This window comes from Cryptomeria japonica, chromosome 2, assembly GCF_030272615.1.
Source record: "Cryptomeria japonica chromosome 2, Sugi_1.0, whole genome shotgun sequence".
Classification (NCBI taxonomy): domain Eukaryota; kingdom Viridiplantae; phylum Streptophyta; class Pinopsida; order Cupressales; family Cupressaceae; genus Cryptomeria; species Cryptomeria japonica.
Window position 1 is genome coordinate 128674141 of NC_081406.1, and position 20188 is coordinate 128694328.

The 20188-nt window shown below is 38.6% G+C and overlaps 1 protein-coding gene across 1 annotated transcript in view; it reads left to right on the forward strand.

Annotated features, from left to right (window-relative positions):
• Nucleotides 1-262: 262 nt before the first annotated feature.
• Nucleotides 263-20188, forward strand: part of LOC131036350 (DNA-directed RNA polymerase II subunit RPB7) — a 51143-nt gene continuing 31217 nt past the window's right edge. Inside the window, exons 1-2 of the mRNA XM_057968214.2 lie at nucleotides 263-664; nucleotides 5017-5182. Of these exons, the coding sequence (XP_057824197.1) occupies nucleotides 549-664; nucleotides 5017-5182 (282 nt within the window). The 5' untranslated portion in view covers nucleotides 263-548. The remainder of the gene's footprint in view (nucleotides 665-5016; nucleotides 5183-20188) is intronic.

Below are 20188 nucleotides of genomic sequence, written 5' to 3' on the forward strand. Positions count from 1 at the left end.
TTAGGAAATGTACCAATAGTTGTTAAGAAATGTACTAATATTGTAAAAAGTAGCCAATCAGATGATGCCATATCTGCTACACAACTATTGGGGTTTCTTTTGCACGTCTATTGGTCTCACTTTTTTTTTTGGGCTGTTTTGAACACCTTGACAAAAAGCATGCTGATGTGGCATCATATTTGATTGATGATGTGGCCCTGAAACCTTAGTTAAAAACAGGGGACTTGCCAAGTAAGCTGGTCTAAAAAAATCTGAGTGATTTGAAATTTTCAAGTAAGATTTTGAGAAGTGCAAAATTAGGGTGCACAACTGCCGAATCCTTTCCACTACGTTAAATTTTGCACTGACAGAGAAGAAACAACCAGACATTCACTTTGTTATAATCTGCCCAAAGCAATTGGTCAAGCAGTTCTTGACGGATTGCTGAAAGCAATAGATAAATACTTTCTTGTCTGAACAGATCGATTTATATTTCGTCAGAAACCCGAAATTTATTTAGTTTCAGAAATTCCAAACCCTAGCGTAAAGAAGAAGAAGAAAGGAGAAATATGTTTTTTCATATAGTATTGGAGAGGAACATGCAGCTACATCCTCGCCACTTTGGACCACACCTGCGAGACAAGCTAGTCTCCAAGCTCCTTCAGGACGTGGAAGGAACTTGCAGGTAATTTCTTTTGTATTCTTTTTCTTTCTTCATTTTTTTTTTTGCTTTTCTTAAAAGAGTATTTGATCAGGGAGATAATTTTTCAATAGAATCCTTTATTAAGTCAATTAGCTAATTTTTTTCATTCTTCTTCCCGAGATTTCGATTCCCCCAACCAGCAATCAGTTGTAAAACTATCGGCATATAGAATATACATATACATCTCTTTAAATAAAAATTTCAACTGAAAACGTTTGTTGCTACTTGTATAATATTTTGATTCCTTAGAATTTTGCTGGGCTCAGGGGAAGAAAACTATATCATTTTAATTAACAGAAAAGTTGCATCAATCCAACGACAGTGCCATAACAAAGTTTTTTCATTAAAATGTCATCACAGCTAACATGCTTCTGCAAAGCCAATGCAAATTTTATGGTTATCTTTTACTCTTTTCAACTGAGTTGGGACAGATCTTCTTAAATTGTTTACTCGAATTTAATAAAAAAATCCTGTAGTTATTATCACAGGAGCTATTCAAGTCTATAACGTTTTTACTCAAAACCAGAGCTTTAGGAAATTAGGACTACGTTGCAAGAAATGCAACGGGATTGCCCCATTTTATATTTCTTGTTTTTGCAACAGTGAATTATCGTTAAGGACAGGGTAGTTCATTTTTTAGGCAGAAGAAAATGTCCTCATCTGTGCAACAGAATCCGATCCTTTCTCAACCGTTGCCCACTGCAGCTATTGTCTGAACTCCTGTTTTCATTTCTTCTTTACTCCTCCCTTTATCAGTTTTTTTCTTCTCTTTTTCAATCCAGACTTTTTTGTGATTAACTGCATATTTTTTGCAATCTTGACAAAAATGTTCTTAAATGTGGAGCAAGGAAGGATGTAACCCATGCACTGTTCCTGATTTCTAAAAAATGCTCTATCCCAGCTGCCTAATTCTTGCAGTGATCTGTAAATGCTGCAGACCACTCTCTAGATTCCACTCCCGAGTTTGCGATACTGTGCAATGGCCCTGTCTAAGTATATCCTTCACCATGTTTTTTCCCCTTTAAAGTAGAGCCGTTAGGTCACTATCCAGTACCAACTTTTCATATTACAGTGTAGATAAAGTCTTTTTGCAGTACCTTCGTGATTGAAAATAATGTATATCCCCATTGTTTAGCTCATTTTTATTGTTTTTATCATCCAATCATTTCAAATAATAATAAGAACCTAAAACGAACTATACAACACATTTGGGCTAGATAAATGTGAGAGACGGCCTCTAAATAACTCCAAAGAGCTCCATTTGAATCATACCGTAACATATGACATCCATCTTGATTTTGTTTTTTATCATTTGCATCAATTCCTGTGCTCTTTTTCCATAGATTTATGAAGCTTGAAAATGATAATGAAACTGTCATTCAATCAAGTGTAATCCAGTTGTATATTACTGTTTCTATGCTTTACTTCCTATAATTTTTCATCATTATGTTATACATAAAAAACGCATTACTTTAAAAAAAAAAAAAAAAAGTGTCAGAATTCTGATGGGTTTGCTCTAGGTTTGTTCTAGATGAACACAATTCCCCAAACACATGCCTTGTCAGAATCTGCAAGGGAACTAGACTAGACTGCAAATTAGGTTTGAACCCAAACTTGGATCTGGCTGGTCCTTTGGCAAATTTGGTAACATAGAGCAAGACCAATAATGGCTTTGGCTTTATCATCTATGCTTTGCCAATCCAGTAATTTATTTGCATCCGTAGGTGGTTTCTCATTCTCATTTACCATTTTCCACAATTTTTTATTTGTAGTTGCATTTGGATTTTTACTTTCCAGTTATGGATGTTGCGTGCAGAATTTCCATTCCAAAAGAAAATTAAAGTATGAATTTGACTTATTAATAACAATGAATAGGCTGGACCATTGGATAGGCAGTAAATGAAGAATAATTGTTGCAAAGTTCCATTGTTAACTATGCAACATTTTTGACAATTTACAGGAACTTATCACCTTGCAACTTATCTGATGTGCAAATAAACAGATTTGCTTCTACAATCATCATGTTGTAATGCCTTCTAAAAGCAAACCAATCAAATAGAAGTGTAGTTTTCCTTGAGCAGCAAATGTGGAAGGGATCTATTTTTTTATCATGTTAAAGTGTAAAGAAGATGAATATCTTTTCATTGGATGATTTTCTACAGATGTTTTTTGATGAATATGAAGGATGCAGTGACTGCCATTGCTCCAATATTTTAGTTTTTTTGCATGTTCGACAATATAGAGTGCACAAAGGGGATGCATATGGAAGCTATGATCAAAAGAGGGAGAAGCTTCATCAAATAATGTTTAATGAATATTCTAAAATAAACAATGCAACCAGGGATGTGGGATTTTAGTGTCACAAGATAGACCACGCCCCATTGCCGTCTTCATTAGTGGCATCTTCATTAAGAACCCAATGATTTTATAAGAGACCAAAGCAAGACGAATTGCTAATGGAAGTTTGGAATGCTTTGTGAACAATTGTTATGCTTGTGAGGATGTTATATAGATATGGGTTGAGATTGGAATTAGTTGAGATCAAAAGATCACCTTGCATATCAGGATCATGCATATAACAGGATAATAATTGATAATGTAAAGTTTTTGGACTAACTCATAGTTAGTGCTCTCCTACTTTTATATCTGGCCATTCATCATTTTTAACAGGTTACCTTGTTAATTCAAAACCGATCTTGAATATTTATCTTTAAATTAAAAATCTTGCCATTTTTTTTTTTCAAGTTTCTATTCTTAAATTTTAAATACACGATTTCCATTCACTTTGCAAGTGGCTACTTCATTGTCATGCAAGCAAATTGGAGTGAGTAATCCTTTATCCAATTAGTGAAACAAAATTTTCTACCCACTCTCAAGGCTCAAGATGTGATGAGTATGACTTAAATAGTTGCCTTATTTCTCTGCCATAAGCAGAATACTTTACTGGATCTATTGAGATGTGGGATTATGTTGGAGATAAAAGTTACAATGAGCTGCCTGTGAAGGTGTTGCAAAGAAGCCCTAGTAATTATTTCTTACAGTTTTGATGATAGTCTAGGGGCTTTTATGATTCTTAAATCTTCTTTTAGAAAGTTGAATGACTTCAATTTGTTCCAAATGATAGTTCAAACATAACAATTATTGCATATGAACACAAAAACCCCAAACATGTTTACCCCTTGTTTGAATCCTTAATATCATTCAGTATAATTTCCCCTTTCATTCTCTATTTCCCATGTACAGAAACATAGTTTACATTCGTCAAAGGTTCATGATTTTGTAACACCTCTCAAGTTAAAGCTAAGGATAAACATTATCCAACTAAAGTTATGGGGGATAAATATTTAGTTTTAAGGGCACTTCTACCATCTGTGCATACCAGATATGTATCTCTGCTTGTCGCCTGCCCTTTTTATGTCATTGGAAGCATGCACATTGATATTCACTCAAAATTCTAGCTTGCATTCTACGACACATCACTCAATTTGTTATTTTGTACCCAATTAACCAAACAATTCATTACAGTATAAAACATGTCACAGTCTTCCTAGGGGCTGCAATGATCTAGTTTACACATGCTGAAGGTTGACATTTGTTGTTAACATTCCTCATGCTGGACTTAATTGATTAAACATTGCTTGGTTTAGTTAGCATAGGCAAATGTTAAATTTTACAAGTATTCAATCCATCTACATGTGATGGGAGCAGCAAATTCACCTCATTCAGTCAAAATGCTATTTTGTACTTTATGCCACATTTTCTTATACAGAATTGTTTGCAGTATTTTTTGTCCCAGAAGTAACCATACATTTCCAAAGGAAACAAAAATCCTATTTCTCATGTGATATGAAAACATTCCATTAATAGATAATTGAGTAAAGCATACAAGTTTGCTACAAAGAGACAAAAATTACAGCTTTCCAAAGGCCTGGAGAAGAACCCCCACATTCAATTTATCTCTTTTAATAGCCCAGATTATAAAAGGAATCCAATCGAAAATAGTTACAACATGTCTCTTAGAGTATGTTGAAGACTGTTCTTTCCTCTCCCATATTCTCCCAATTTGGAGAGACCACTACTGATGGTCTTAGAAAATTTAGATATAAGAAACATTTAACCATTAAATTTTTAAGATCTCACAACTTGTTTGAGTATTTTTTATGTATTTGGTAAGTGATAGACAGTTACACTTTTCCTAAATTCAAATTCTCTTAGAATATTAAGGCAGTATCGTCTTAGGAGCTTGCTCCCCCAGTAGTTGGCAGTTTTGTCACATGAAAGAAGCTTTTTATTGAAAATTCTGATCTGGTTTGTTTTCATGTTGTTATATCCAGTGGTCGATATGGATTCGTTGTAGCTATAACAGGAGTTGAGAACATTGGAAAGGGGCTTATCCGGGAGGGAACTGGATTTGTAACATTTCCAGTTAAATACCAATGTGTAATTTTCAGACCTTTCAAAGGGGAGATTTTAGAAGCTGTGGTGACAATGGTGAATAAGGTAGGTTTATATCCTCTTTCATGAATCAATCCTTTAATATATGATATAATTGTATTGCATTCGCTGTTATATGATTTATGTAGATCAATGAGACATTGTCATATCACTTCTAGGGAAGCATTTGCCAAAAAGAGGTATTAGGCATAAATGAAATCTTAGTATATCAATTGATCTCAACTCAATAGATCTGAAGGTGTGTATATATATATATTTAATATTTTTGTTTTCATTTGATTTGAATGTGTTGTTTATGAATTTATTGCCATTGGGATTATAATGGTAGCTAGTTCTAGCTCTGTTGGCTGATCTTGCTTCAAAACAGATCCAAATTCTTCCCTTTGGAAATATGTTTTTGAGTTACAACAATTTCTAGGTGGTGTGGTTTTATACTTGGATTTGCATGGGTGTGGTATTAGGAATCCAAGCTCATACAGTTGTGTGAAAGCTCATTTATGCCGCATTCTTTGAACTAGGCATTAAAGTTTGTTTAGGAAAAAGTAATGTGTCCGTTCCTCAAGAGCAAGTCATAACATATATTAGTATGTGGGAAATTTTTTATCAAGCATCAAGTTACAAATTAAAATGTCCTTAGTCAAATAAAGGATCTCGAGGATCGAAGGCCCGACGCCACATCATTCTGACCCATGTCTTGACTATGAAAAGAACACCAGTTTTGCAGAGGAAATTGAGTGTAGCTCTAACAAGATCACCACAGCAGTGGAGTATTTGCTGCAGTAATTGTCGAGTTCACTGCCTGTGGAAAGTGACGAATTCACAAATACTGAAAAAAACTAAGGTTATAAACCTGTAAGAACCCTTGAAGGTTCCGTTGCTGTTCTTTTTATGTGATTGTTTTTGAATAGTTTTTATGGTTTTTTGGACGTTTTTGAACATAGATTTAAATAAAATAACAAGGAAGAAATCTGATCTCTACCAAGTAAATTCACAATATAAGCAATGTTGGAAAAAAAAACAAGAAAGAACCTGATTTTTTCTCCCAACAGCCAGTAGGTTTATTGCTATGAAATTGCGTCACAAATTCGTGGCCAAGAAACCATAGATCACCATCCTCCTTTGGATTTTTACATTCTTTTGAAACCCTTATAATAAAATCGCAATTTCTTGGAATTTGCGCCAAGTTTGATGAGGCCTGCAAATACTTGTTGTGGCTGTCCTAAATACTGCTGCTCCTCTGCTGTAACCCTTCTCTCTGATTCTGCAACATAATCCCTTCACTATCTGATCCAGTCTTCACCAAATCTCTCCAACTGAAGCACAAATAGAGTCCCAGTATAGAACCCTCCAATATTCCAAGTTCGCTGGGTATTTCACCAGTTCAGATGGAAGCACAGAGAAGAATCTTTGTTCTCCAATGGCGGCTGCAAGTAGAAACCCTTGGTCTCCAAGCAAGAGCAAAAAATCAATTCAAGGTTGTCAATAATCAATAATTCCTCAAGAAAGTCTCTCTCCCTCCTTTTAACGCCAAACTTAGGGTTTTGGCGCAGCTCCCCAAAAGGTACAATTTCCATCATTTAATCATTTGAATGATTAACATTTAATAATATGGAGACTATAGTTCATGGTAAAATATTTCCCAGTTCAACTAATATAAAAAATGGCCCCCTTTCAATGATGAAAGACCCCTTCACTTACGTGATTTAATATTAAGTAATTTGGACTTAATATTAAATCATTAACCATTTAATTAATATCAATTCGCTGTAAAATTCATAACTCCATCAATACTCTGAATTTGGCTACGCCGTCTGAAACAGGAGTCGGTACAATTATTCCCCATGTGACTAAAACATACTGCTAAAAATAGCAAATCTCAACCAAATGGAGTCTAAAACGTCCTTGAATACCAAATCAAAGGCACTGAGCTTTGCGGAAGACAAATCACCAGACAACCAACTCCTCCTGTGCTCAAGCTGACCCCCTATCCATCTGTGTTAGCCTACGAGGGTCCAATAATAGGCTAAACCACTGCTAGACTGAAGTCTCTAGCTAGAAGGGGACATCACAGTCCGCCCCTCCTGAAATTGCTTGTCCTCAAGCAATCTCAACTCAGGATGCTGTAAGATCTCCTCGCTCTCCTAGGTAGCATCTTCAATAGGCATGTCCTTCCATTTCACCAAGTACTCGGTGATGGTACGTCTCCTGAACTTCCTCTCCCTGAACTCACCAAAACCAACTTCCCCTCATCATCCAGGGGTGGAAGCACTATAGAAGGAATAATATGGTGTCCTAACGCCTTTTTGAGACGTGACACATGAAAAATATTATGCACCCTACTCATTGTCGGCAAATCCAACTCATAAGCCACCCCTCCAACTCGCCTGATCACCCTGAAAGGTCCATAGTAACGCGGTCTAAGCTTCTCGGCACCACTCTTTTTGAGAGTGGATTGGCGGTAAGGCTATAACATCAAATATACCATATCGCCTACCTCAAAAGTCTGCTCAATCCTCTTTTGATCTGCATACTGCTTCTACTGATTCTGTGCCTTAGTGATATTTTCCTTAAGAGCCTTTACGATGTCCTGGCTCTCCTATAACAAGTCTCCAACACTAGGCACTCTACTATCTGATAACAATAGATCCATGAAACTGGGTGCCTCATATCCATATAATGCCATGAAGGGTGACATCTGGATAGACATGTGGTAAGTGGAATTATAACAATACTCACATAAATATATCCACTTAACCCAAGCCTTCTGCTGCCCTGCTATGTAGTTCCTGAGGTATCCCTCCACCCATTTATTGACTATCTCAGTCTGTCCATCCGTCTGGGGGTGGTAGTTAGTACTCAGAGTGAGCTCTGTCCCGCACAACCTGAATAACTCCTGCCAGAAGTGACTCATAAACCTGCTGTCCCTATCGCTAACAATGCTCCAAGGTAAGCCATGCAACCTGAATACCTCCCTAAAGAATAAGTTTGCCACCTGTGTAGCAGTGTAGGTAGTAGTGATCGGAAAGAAGTGGGCAAACTTCGTAAGCCAATCAACAACAACATATATAGAGTCTCTGCCTTGGGCTCTCGGCAGTCCTGTGATGAAATCCATGGACAAACACTCCCACTTCCTATTTGGAATTGTAAGTGGCTGAAGTAGACTGACTGGATAAGAGTGTTCCTGTTTATTCTGCTGGCAAGTAGGACACTCTCTAACATACTGTAACACCTTAGCTTTGAGCTCTTTCCAAGAAAAGCGCTCACGAATCTGCCGGTAGGTTTTATAAAAACCTGGATGTCCTGCCATCGGTGAGTCATGATAAACTCTCAACACCATCCTCCTCACCTCTGATCCTGGCACCAAATAAATACGCCCTTTGTAAATGATGAGCTCATTCACAAGGGTGAAGTCACTATCCTGAACCGATCCATCTATGAATCCTGATGCCCATGTATCCTTTGCATACTCCGCAAGGATCAAATGTCTCCAGTCCTCCGATATATCTGTCATCAAACTCAAATGGGGTTTGCGTGACAAGGCATTTGCTACAACATTCTGTGTCCCCTTGAAATAGGTAATATCAAAGTCATATGACTGTAATTTACTCACCCATCTCTGCTGCCTATCATTGAGATCTCGCTGCCCCAGGAAATGTTTCAAGCTGTTATCGTATGTTTTAATGCAAAATTTGCTGCCCACTAAATATTGCCTGAATTTGGCCAAAGCATGCATTATGGCCAACATCTCCTTATCATAAATACTGAAGCTCCTCTCAGGTCCTCTGAGCTTCCTACTCTCATACACGATCGGGTGCTTGTCCTGCATAAGCACCGCTCCAACGCCCTCACTAGATGCATCACAATGAAGCTCAAATGGTTTGCTGAAATCCGGTAAAGCGAGCACTAGACAAGAAGTTATCAACTCCTTGAATTTGTCAAAACACTCCTGTGCCTCAGGAGTCCATATGAAAGCCCCCTTTCTCATCAAATCCGTCAAGGGTGCTGCATGCCTAGAATATATACTAACAAACCTCCTATAGAACCCACACAACCCCAAAAATCCTCTTAACTGTGTAAGGCTCACCGTTGTGGGCCTCTCCACAATAGCTCGAATCTTTTCAGGATCCATGCATAGCCCCTGTGCATTGATAATGTGACCCAGATATAATAACTGATAATCCCAAATCACATTTGGACTCCTTTGCATACAAGGACTCCTACTCAAAATGCTCAACACTGCATCCAAGTGCCGCAAGTGTTCATCCCATGTTTTATTGTAAACAATGATGTCATCAAATTAGACCAATACAAATTTCCTCAACTGAGGATGGAAGACTTTGTTCATTGTGGACTGAAAAGTCGTTGGGGCATTAGTTAGCCCGAATGGCATAACTACAAACTCAAAGTGACCACAATGACATCTGAATTCTGTCTTTTCTATATCCTGCTCCCTCACTTTGATTTAATGATAACCCGATCTCAAATCAATCTTCGAAAAGAGACATGCACCATGGAGCTCATCTAATAACTCATCAATCCGTGGGATGGGGTACCTATTCTTGATAGTCTTCCTGTTCAGAACCCTATATTCAATGCACATTCTGAGAGTACCATCCTTCTTCTTCACTAAAACCACAAAAGAGGCAAAAGGGGATTTACTTGGTCTAATATGGCCCATGGCAAGTAATTCCTTGATGGTCTTTTCTATTTCATCTTTTAATCTTTTGGGATGCCTGTATGGTGTTATCATAATGGGTTTGGCACCCTCCTCTAGCTCAATAATGTGCTTAATACCTCTATCCGGAGGTCTACCTGGTGGAATGTCACTGAATACCTTATAGTGCTTGATTCTAAGCTCCTGTATGTCAGGGTGATATTCTGATTTTTGCTGCCCTTGTGATGGCATCATAGTGCAACGGGCTGCCCACTCAACGTGGTCATGTCTCAACAAGCTCTCCATGCGTCTGCAAGACATCATTTTAAACTCGCTGTCCCGGATGGCCTTAAGTATGTGTGTCTTCCCATCCGATTGAAATCTCATCTCCATTTCTCTCAAGTTGAGAGTGAACTCCCCAACATCATGCAACCAAGTCATGCCCAAAACCAAATCCGTGTCACCCATATTAACAACATAGAAATCTGCCTTGAAGTCATAGTTGTTAATTTTCAGAGGTAGACCTGTGATCTTTCTTTCACTTTTGAGGACAAAGCCATCAGCTACCCTCACTCTCAGACCTTCAAACTGCTCGGTCTGTATCCCACGCCTCTCAACCAACCTGGAATCAATGAAGTAATGCGTGGCACCTGTATCTAGCAATGTGATAATTGGCTGTCCAGCCAACACTCCTCTCATCCTAAATGATCCCTCTTGTTGCACACTAGTTAGACGGGCCTCGTTCAGCCTACCCTCAACCTTCTCTTCATTGATAGACATTTGCTTAAATTTTTCATCATCCAAACTCTCTTTTCCTTCACTAGATTCCTCATTTTCAGTTTGCTGGTCCAAATTTTCAGAATCAGAATCCTCATAATAAGCCCACATAACCTTGTTTGCTTTACCCTTAGGTCTCAAGGGACAATCATGGTTCATGTCATAGGGTCCTTTGCAATAGAAACAATTTTTTTTTTTCTCAAATCATTCAATGTCTCTCTATCCAATGGTGCAAATGATTTGTTTTTATTTTCAGTCTTTGTTTCATTCTTCTCTGGTGTCTTGAAGAACGGTTTATTGTCTTTGCTAGATGATGCACCTTTTGACTGAAATTTATTTGTTGGGGCTGCATGCTCCATACTCCTAGCCTTTTTAATTGCTTCTTGCAAATTGAATGGATCAAAGGCTTTTACCCAACCCTTTAGTGGTTCGGATAATCTCTCAATGAACAAAACTACCAATCTCCTATCTGAGATATCTGGCACCATAACAGATAGCCTCTGGAAATTACTAATGAAGTACTCCAATCCTCCTGTCTGTTTCAATTGTGCCAACTCTCTGAAGTAGACTTCTGGATCCTTTTTGTCAAACCTCTCTACTAACCTGTCCACAAAATCCTGGTAGGAAGTCACCTGGTTATGCTGTAAAGTAATCATACCATGGTACCACCAATCATGTGCAGCTCCCTCTAAATGTAGCGTGGCATATTTTATTGCCTCCACTTCTGTCATAGGTCAAAGTGCCAAAAAGGTATCAAGCTTGTGAATCCAAGCCTGTGCTGTCATTCTGCTACTACCATCAAATGTAGTCAAGGAAAGCTTGCCTGTAGCACACTTTAATTCACTGTTCTGGCTCCGTGGTCTCTTGTCTTGTCTTGCTGCCCTGTAGTGTTCTCTTCTTTGATTCACAAACCTTTCAAAGGTCATTCTCTCTCGTACTTGAGGAGCTAATAACTCCCACTCATCATTTGCAGCCATAAGGGTATCTGCAAATATGGGGTCTGCTGCAACCTCTTCTGCTGGAGCTTCCTCTGGTTCTTCGGAAATAAATGTGGGATGTGTAGGTCTATCAGCTGTCCTGGATTGAGTCCTTTGAGCCCTTTGAGAACCAATAGCACTCCTGTTATCCTCATGATCCACATTCTGTCTGTTTGGAGGATTCATGCGCTCCATCATAGTGGTGAGTGCCTATATTGCCTGGGCCACCTGCTGCTGCCCCGTAGCCATAGTCCTGAAGAACTCTCTAGTCTCCTCATGTTCAGCCCTGTTCCCTTTGGGTGGGCTGCCTACATGCCTATCACCCACGGTATCTGGTTGCCTATCTGCAACTTTTCCACCTTCAAGTAAGGCTCTCCTCCGTGTGTTATACCTGTGTTGACCAACTTCTTCTGGCTGCATGTAAATTCCTCACCCTCAAGATGACAGGATTTTTGCTCTGATACCAATGTAAGAACCCTTGAAGGTTTTGTTGCTGTTCTTTTTATGTGATTGTTTTTGGATAGTTTTATGGTTTTTTGGACGTTTTTGAACATAGATTTAAATAAAATAACAAGGAAGAAATCTGATTTCTACCAAGTAAATTCACAATATAAGCAATGTTGGAAAAAAAAACAAGAAAGAACCTGATTTTTCCTCCCAACAGCCAGTAGGTTTATTGCTATGAAATTGCGTCACAAATTCGTGGCCAAGAAACCATAGATCACCATCCTCCTTTGGATTTTTACATTCTTTTGAAACCCTTATAATAAAATCACAATTTCTTGGAATTTGTGCCAAGTTTGATGAGGCCTGCAAATACTTGTTGTGGCTGTCCTAAATACTGCTGCTCCTCTGCTGTAACCCTTCTCTCTGATTCTGCAATATAATCCCTTCACTATCTGATACAATCTTCACCAAATCTCTCCAACTGAAGCACAAATAGAGTCCCAGTATAGAACCCTCCAATATTCCAAGTTCGCTGGGTATTTCACCAGTTCAGATGGAAGCACAGAGAAGAATCTTCGTTCTCCAATGGCGGCTGCAAGTCGAAACCCTTGGTCTCCAAGCAAGAGCAAAAAATCAATTCAAGGTTGTCAATAATCAATAATCCCTCAAGAAAGTCTCTCTCCCTCCTTTTAACGCCAAACTTAGGGTTTTGGCACAGCTCCCCAAAAGGTACGATTTCCATCATTTAATCATTTAAATGATTAACATTTAATAATATGGAGACTATAGTTCATGGTAAAATATTTCCCAGTTCAACTAATATAAAAAATGCCCCCCTTTCAATGATGAAAGACCCCTTCACTTAAGTGATTTAATATTAAGTAATTTGGACTTAATATTAAATCTTTAACCATTTAATTAATATCAATTCGCTGTAAAATTCATAACTCCATCAATACTATGAATCTGGCTACGCCGTCTGAAACAAGAGTCGGTACAATTATTCCCCATGTGACTAAAACATACTGCTAAAAATAGCAAATCTCAACCAAATGGAGTCTAAAACGTCCTTGAATACCAAATCAAAGGCACTAGGCTCTGTGGAAGACACCAGACAACCAACTCCTCCTGTGCCCAAACTGACCCCCTATCCATCTGTGTTAGCCTACGAGGGTCCAATAATAGGCTAAACCACTGCTAGACTGAAGTCTCTAGCTAGAAGGGGACATCACAAAACCTGCACACATGTCAATCTTATTCTCTTCAATGCTCCAGAGCATCCCAAGTCTGAATCTTGAGGAACTTGAATGCAAGCCTTATTCTGACTTGGGATGCTCTGGAGCATTGAAGAGAATAAGATTGACATGTGTGCAGGTTTATAACCTTAGTGGTTTCCAGTATTTGTGAATTCATCACTTTCCACAGGCAGTGAACTCGACAATTACTGCAGCAAATAGTCCACTGCCGTGGTGATTTTGTTAGAGACCGCAATTTATGCACTTAGTTTGCAATGTACACTCAATTTCCCCTGCAAAATTGGCAATCTTTTCATAGTTAAGACATGGTCCAGAATGATGTTTCATTTCAACTTCTATGTATTGATTTTCATGTTTGGAGGCCAGAGCATTATGTGGAGCTCTGTAACAGTCAATTTTGGATGTGGTGCAAGTGTTGGGACTGGTGTTTTTCTCTTAGAATTCATGTTTGCAATTGAATGTCATTGGAGGCTAGGTTTCAAGGTGATCTACAGACTGCATTGTAGTTTGTACATATTCTTTGTTGATGTGGAAGTGCCATGCTATGCTGTACTTGACTGATTTGATAGGAGAAATTAGGGTTTTCCTAGGGTGTGTTTATACTTTATATACTTGTTTGATGTTCTAGAATTCTGCAACTCATGTATATAGGGTGTTGTGTTGTCTATCGGTTGCACCACTCCATCAGTTAATACTACTTTGTATCGGCAATTGGTTGGCAGCCTTTTATACTTGACACATGGTTGTCTTGATTTTTCCTTTGTAGTTGGTCTTGCCTCTTGTTTCTCTCAAGATCCTCATGAGAGTCATTAGAAGTTGGTTAAACATAATTTGAGGTACATTCAAGGCCCTACTCAAGCTGGCATTCAATACACATCAAGAGCTACTCAGATTGTGGGCTTCATTGACTCCAATTGGGCAGGTGATGTTGATGATCAAAAGTCTACTTCTGGCTTTGTTTTTTGGTCTTGGTTCTGGTTTGGTTGCTTGGTCTTGCAAGAAGCAAACTGCTATTTCATTATCATCGACAAAAGCTGATGGCTGAGTTTGGCTTTCCTTTTGATCATCCCACTACTCTTTGGTGTGACAATTAGAGTGCCATTCATATCTCTCGCAACCCAGTGGAGCATCAACGTACAAAGCATATTGAGATCCATCTGGACTTCATTTGGCAGCTCATTCAGGATGGTGTTCTTAGTTTGGAGTATTTGCCTATGGAGCAGCAGGTTGTAGACATCTTCACTAAACCTTTGGCATCTCCTCGCCATCTTTTGTTGTGATCGATGTTAAGGGTGAAGGGAGTTGTCCTTGTGGGGTCTTGAGGAGTCTTTCCTTTTGCTTTTTGCTTTTGAGCATTTTAAGTTTTCTCTCTTTTGGAGAAGAGTTTTCTCCCACATGTTTTTTTCTCCTTTTCTCCATTTGTGAGAGATTTTTATTGCATTGCATTGTAGTTGTGCATGGGTACCTAAGGCTTTGTTATGGGACCCATCTTGCATCTCATATTGCATAATAATCTCCCTAAGTTGCACTTAAGGGGGGTGTGTTGATGTGTATTTTGTACACGACCAAACACAGAATAAAATACCCAGAGGTATCTTATCCTCTCTTGAGTAAAGTCTCAGAATGCTGAAGATATCGCAAAAAGGATCAATCGGAAGGACTTCAAGGTTCTGCTTTGTAGGATCTCTACTCGCGGATAAGCACCAGTGGTTGTTGTGTTTACTGTTTTTTCAAGGGGCCTTACGTACTTTCAAAGAAAGCTTGTTCGTGCAACTACCTTCCAAATGAGGAAACAGGATTCTCCTAATACTAACAGATTTTCAAAACAAAAATCAAAAGATAAAGGTTTCGAGGAAGAGATACTTAAACTAATCCTAAGAGTGACTTAATGAGGACTGGTCTTGATAAGATTTTACCAATTTCAGTATCGCCAAAGGATTACAACTCCACTGGAATTGATGCGATCTTCTAAGGGGATTCAACGATTTTCAAATCACCAAGGAGATAGATACTATCAGGGAGATACATATCAATACTTCTAATGATGATTGAACTCTTAATCAATCTTAATGTTTCCAGTTGACCACACAAGGCGTTCTTACAATCAGTACGAAGCTAGTGGTTTGGAATGTGAGTCTTATCGAAGATAAGGCACAACATTCGTCCTTCAAACTTAAAATTTAAATGCTATCTCTACTAAGAGTGATTCAAGAAGATAAACAACCATGAAAGTGGCCACAAAGATTGCAACAAAACACCATAACTTCAATATTTCATTGATCTCATAGCCAAATAAACAACAATTGTTCAACTTTCTCTCTTCACTACTCAATTCTTTGCTACTAACAAAATTAAACTTGCTTCTCTCCAACTTTCTAACTTTTCTAACCTTTCTAACTGAAATGAGTGAGGGCTTATATAGCATCCTCAAATACAATGAACGACCTGGATCAAAAGAAGATCGATGGCTGAGATTTTGACACCTAAACCCTAATTAGGGTTTGTTACAAAAAAGTCCCCAATTAGATAAACATTATTAATCCATAGCCAAAAAAAATTGGCACAAATAACGAGGGGACATAGACCAATAGGAATTAAGCTGCCACATCATTTTATAACAACTTTTCATCTAGAACTTTGTTCCCCTTTCTATGCTCTTTTCTAGCATATTCAATGAATCTAGACGTGACCGCCTCAATCTCAACAATGGGAATCTCAAGAAGATTCTTCATCCGTTCTTCCAAGTGAAGAACTTGATCAAAGGCAGTGAGAAGAGTTGTCTCCGATCCAAGCTCCACCTCTTTTGTTTTCTCAATCAGGAACATAGTAGCATGCATTTGATTTCGCTGCTCTTTGGTGACTGTGTTCTCCTCTTCGCAAAAGATGATCCTGATCTTGTCTTCCAATTCTTGGATGTCTACATCCGTCTCGATCTCAATTCTTTTGCCAAGGATCGTACACAATACCTCAAATACCTTGTCTTGAATAGGGTGGATAGTTCCCTCAACTTGGCCGCACCTGGAACTGATATCTTCGAAAAGAACTTCCTTTATCTGGAGCAAAGTTGACCACTGCAGAAGACTATGGGTTTCTCCACTCATTATCTTCTCTTGTGCCAAAATTTGTCTTGGTGTCCTTCTTATCACTTGCAAGATCGGGATGACAACCTCTCTAGTGTGAGCAAATGCATCCACAGTTACCAATAGATTATGAATGATCTCAAGAACTTGGATAGCACGGTGGACCGTCTTCATCATCCTTGTTGCAAATTCCATGGCCACCTTGTAAGATTCATCAATCCAAGAACTCATGAGTTGGACCAAGCTCTTTACCCTTTCCGCCTCATTTATTGATTCAAGAGGAAGTGCATGCAAAGGATATATTGCTGGATCCTGTCGTCTCAAAGGTTGATTAAGATGGCTAAAATAATTTCTCCAAGCACTGACCTCCTTTTCTAGTTTCTTATTCTTTTCCATTTCTTCTTTGAGTTTGTCATTAAGTGCTTTCAGTGAATCAGTTGCTTCTTCCATGGCTTGCACGGTGGTAAGTGGACCAAGATCAAATGTTTCCAGGTCGTATTCTTCTGCTAGAATCTCATCCTCATACTTGTCCACCACTGGTGTAGCTATCTGCACTTTTCTGGATCCTGTCTCATCCCTAATTACCTTTGACATCTTTGTGGCCTTCTTCTTTTCTATTTCTTCATGAGAATTTCCTATGAGGCTTTCCAAGTCAAATACTTGTTCTTCCTCTTCGACCACAACTACCCTTGTCAACCTCTCTTTTAGCCAATCTGGAATGATAGATTTCCTTTCCCTCACTTGTATTTCTTTAGGCAGAGGTCTATCTTCCTTGAAAGGAGATGTTGCTTCATCATCATTGTTTTCTTCTTGTTGCTCATTAGCACCAACCTGGGGAGATTGACTTGATGAACACTGAGGTGTCTGTCCTTTTCCTTGTTTATCATTCTGTACCATGGATTCCATAGACTCATCAATTTCATACACTATCTGCCTCTGATCTTCTCCTTGACTTGCTTCCTTTTCATGCCTAGAAGATGTGCTTGGTGGGCGATCAGGATTCACTTTCTGCTTCTTCTTGGAAGGCTCTCTCTTCTTAGGTCCTTTCCTCTTTGAACCCTTGGAATGAGAAGTATTCTCACTCACACTTGCCTCTCCTTCTTCTGGTCTTGTTTCCAAGGTGAATGTCATGGATACATTCTGCTTCTTCAACTTTTGATGCTGTACGTCCACCCATCTGCGAGTGCAAGATAAAACGGGAGCCATCAAAGCTCTTAGGTCTAAAACCTCGGGCTCATTCCAATCTACCTTCACTTCTTTATCTTCCTTCTCATAGGATGATTGGAGGTATCTACCACTGTCCTGGGCTTGATCGGCTACTCTATAAATTTTGCATTTCCTTATGAGATCCAAGGGTAACCTGGAATGCATCTTTCTTTTGACCTCTACATCATCCTGGACATTCATCCAAAAGTCTTCCACTTGAAACTCATGTTTGTACTTCTTCCCGATTGTCTCTTCTATATGATCATGAGGATCAAAATTCTCCCTTGAGGCAAAGGATATGAATGAATATAGAGATAGTTCCTTCTCCGCATCTTCCGCGGCCTGAGTATTAGGACACACTTCAACTGAGTTCCCTAGTAGGATGGGTACGAGAATTCCATTTCCATGCACACTCGATCATCAACTATGACACTTGACTGCGGGAGGGAAACCTGCAGCCTTGATGATGCCACTCGCAATTATCTTCTTTGCAACAGGTGACGGCTTGCCGATGTAGGGCGCTTCCCGAAACTTCTTCACATTGAAGTTTCCTAGATTGGTGTCTCCAATATTGCTCCACTTGGACACGATCCCGGTCTCCAATTCATCATTTTTCTGATCCTCCTTGATGAGAGCTTGTCGGGTAGTGGATCCTCCGGCCTTGGGGGTCGTCATTTGATACCTACACAAAAACTTAAAGTTAGGGTTTGAGCATAATACCTTAAGGTATGGGATTTAAGTCCTTTCAAGGAAATAACTAAATATTAATTTGAAAATAATGTGATAAATCTTAGAATTATGAATTTTCAAATTAATATTAATTGAGAATTGAAATCAGATTGTACAAGACTTAGATTTTCAAAGGATTGCTATGGAAAATCAAACTAAATCTTGAATAAACTTTCAAAAAATCTGATTACACATACCTCTTCCTTGATTTTTAGCTATCAACCTTTGAAAAATGAATAAAGGAAAATGAGAATTTGCTGGACAAAGATGTTTGATCTGAATTTTAGACTCCTCTTTTGGATGAATTAACCTCCAATCAGCCTTCAATCCTTCTTCAAAATCTGGAAATTCGCCTCCAATCAGCTTCTCAATCAGAAATTCGCCTTTAACCAGCTTCTCAAATATCTTCCAAAATCTGGAAATTATCTTTCATCCTGCTCAATTTTGCCTCTTAATCAGAAATTTGCTTTCAATTAACCTTCAAGATCTGGAAATTTGCCTTCAACTAGTAAGAAATTCGCCTTATAGGTCTGCTCTTCAAATTCACATGAGAGAAAGTGAATGAATGATTTAAAATTTCAAAAGAACACCTTCCCTTTATAGGGCGCTCACCTTGTTTGCCATTAAGCCGACTTGGTAAAGGTTTAAATAAAATAAAATAAAACTCCTCCACAAGCTTGGCCGACTTGATTGTAAAGGGAAAATAATGAATTTTGAGCGCTCAAGTGTGATTTTTTTATTTTTTAAATTAATTTCAAAGCTAAGGTGGATTCTTCATTTATTTCAAGGCTTAGAAAAATTAATTTATCCATTTATAAGTGCCTCAATTTATTCGAATTTGTCTTAGTCTCCCAAAGATGTATAATTGGCAAATTTAATGGAAAGATTTAGGCTAGCTTAGCGAATGCTAAAGCTTGATCAAGGTTTGATGAATCTTCATTCTCCTTAGGCACTAGAATGTTCATAGTTTAGGTCTCTCCAAGGAGGCTTGTTTGAACTTTTTTGTCTAGGCTTGTTCACTTCATGAATCAAAATCCTTACAACCTAGATTTGCCATCACTCCATGTTCTTGTCATCATGATTTTGCAATTTGCTTCTAACAAAGGTGAATAATAGTTGTCCTCAAGAATTTCACCCTGGACCCTTTGGAAGGGTTAGGAGCGATTTTCCTGATTAGGCCTTAAATACAACCTTTTTCTTTCCAAAATCCTCCGGAAGGTGAGCTTACGCTTGTTCTGGCCTAACAAAGCTTAGGATTTCAACTTGTTAGTCTTTCACATGGGTAAATTAGGTGAGAATGGGAATTTCGCTCTGGACCCTTTGGAAGGGTCAGGAGCGAAATTCACTTTTTAGGTCACCACTTACCTAATTTTGATCAACAACCTTCTTCAAGGCAATCTCCAAGGTCCATTCATCTCGACCACTGACTTAGCTCAACACTATTTTGGAGGAAACATTGCATTTTGGGAATTTCGCTTTGGACCCTTTGGAAGGGTCAGGAGCGAAATTCATCCTTCAGGTCAAATTTTTTAATCTCCTTCACTTCAATTCATCTAGACTCCTTCATTTCAAATCCACTTCTCAACTTGCTAGTATTGGTTTGATCCTTACAAGACCCAAAAGGTCAAATTTGCTCAAAAGCTAGCTAGGGACAGGACCTATCTAGAATTTCGCTCTGGACCCTTTGGAAGGCTCAGGAGCGAAATTCTCATTTTAGCTCAAAATATGCATCATTGATGGTCAAAAAACTATCCAAGGAATTTCAAATAGCCTCTTTCATCTTTGTTTAGGCCCGACTTCACTCAAGTTTTGAAGGAAAAGGTGGTTTTAGGGTTTTTCGCTCTGGACCCTTTGGAGGGGTCAGGAGCGAATTTCTTGTCTGTAGCTCCCTTCTTTATCTTTTCATCTTGAATTCTCCTCACAAG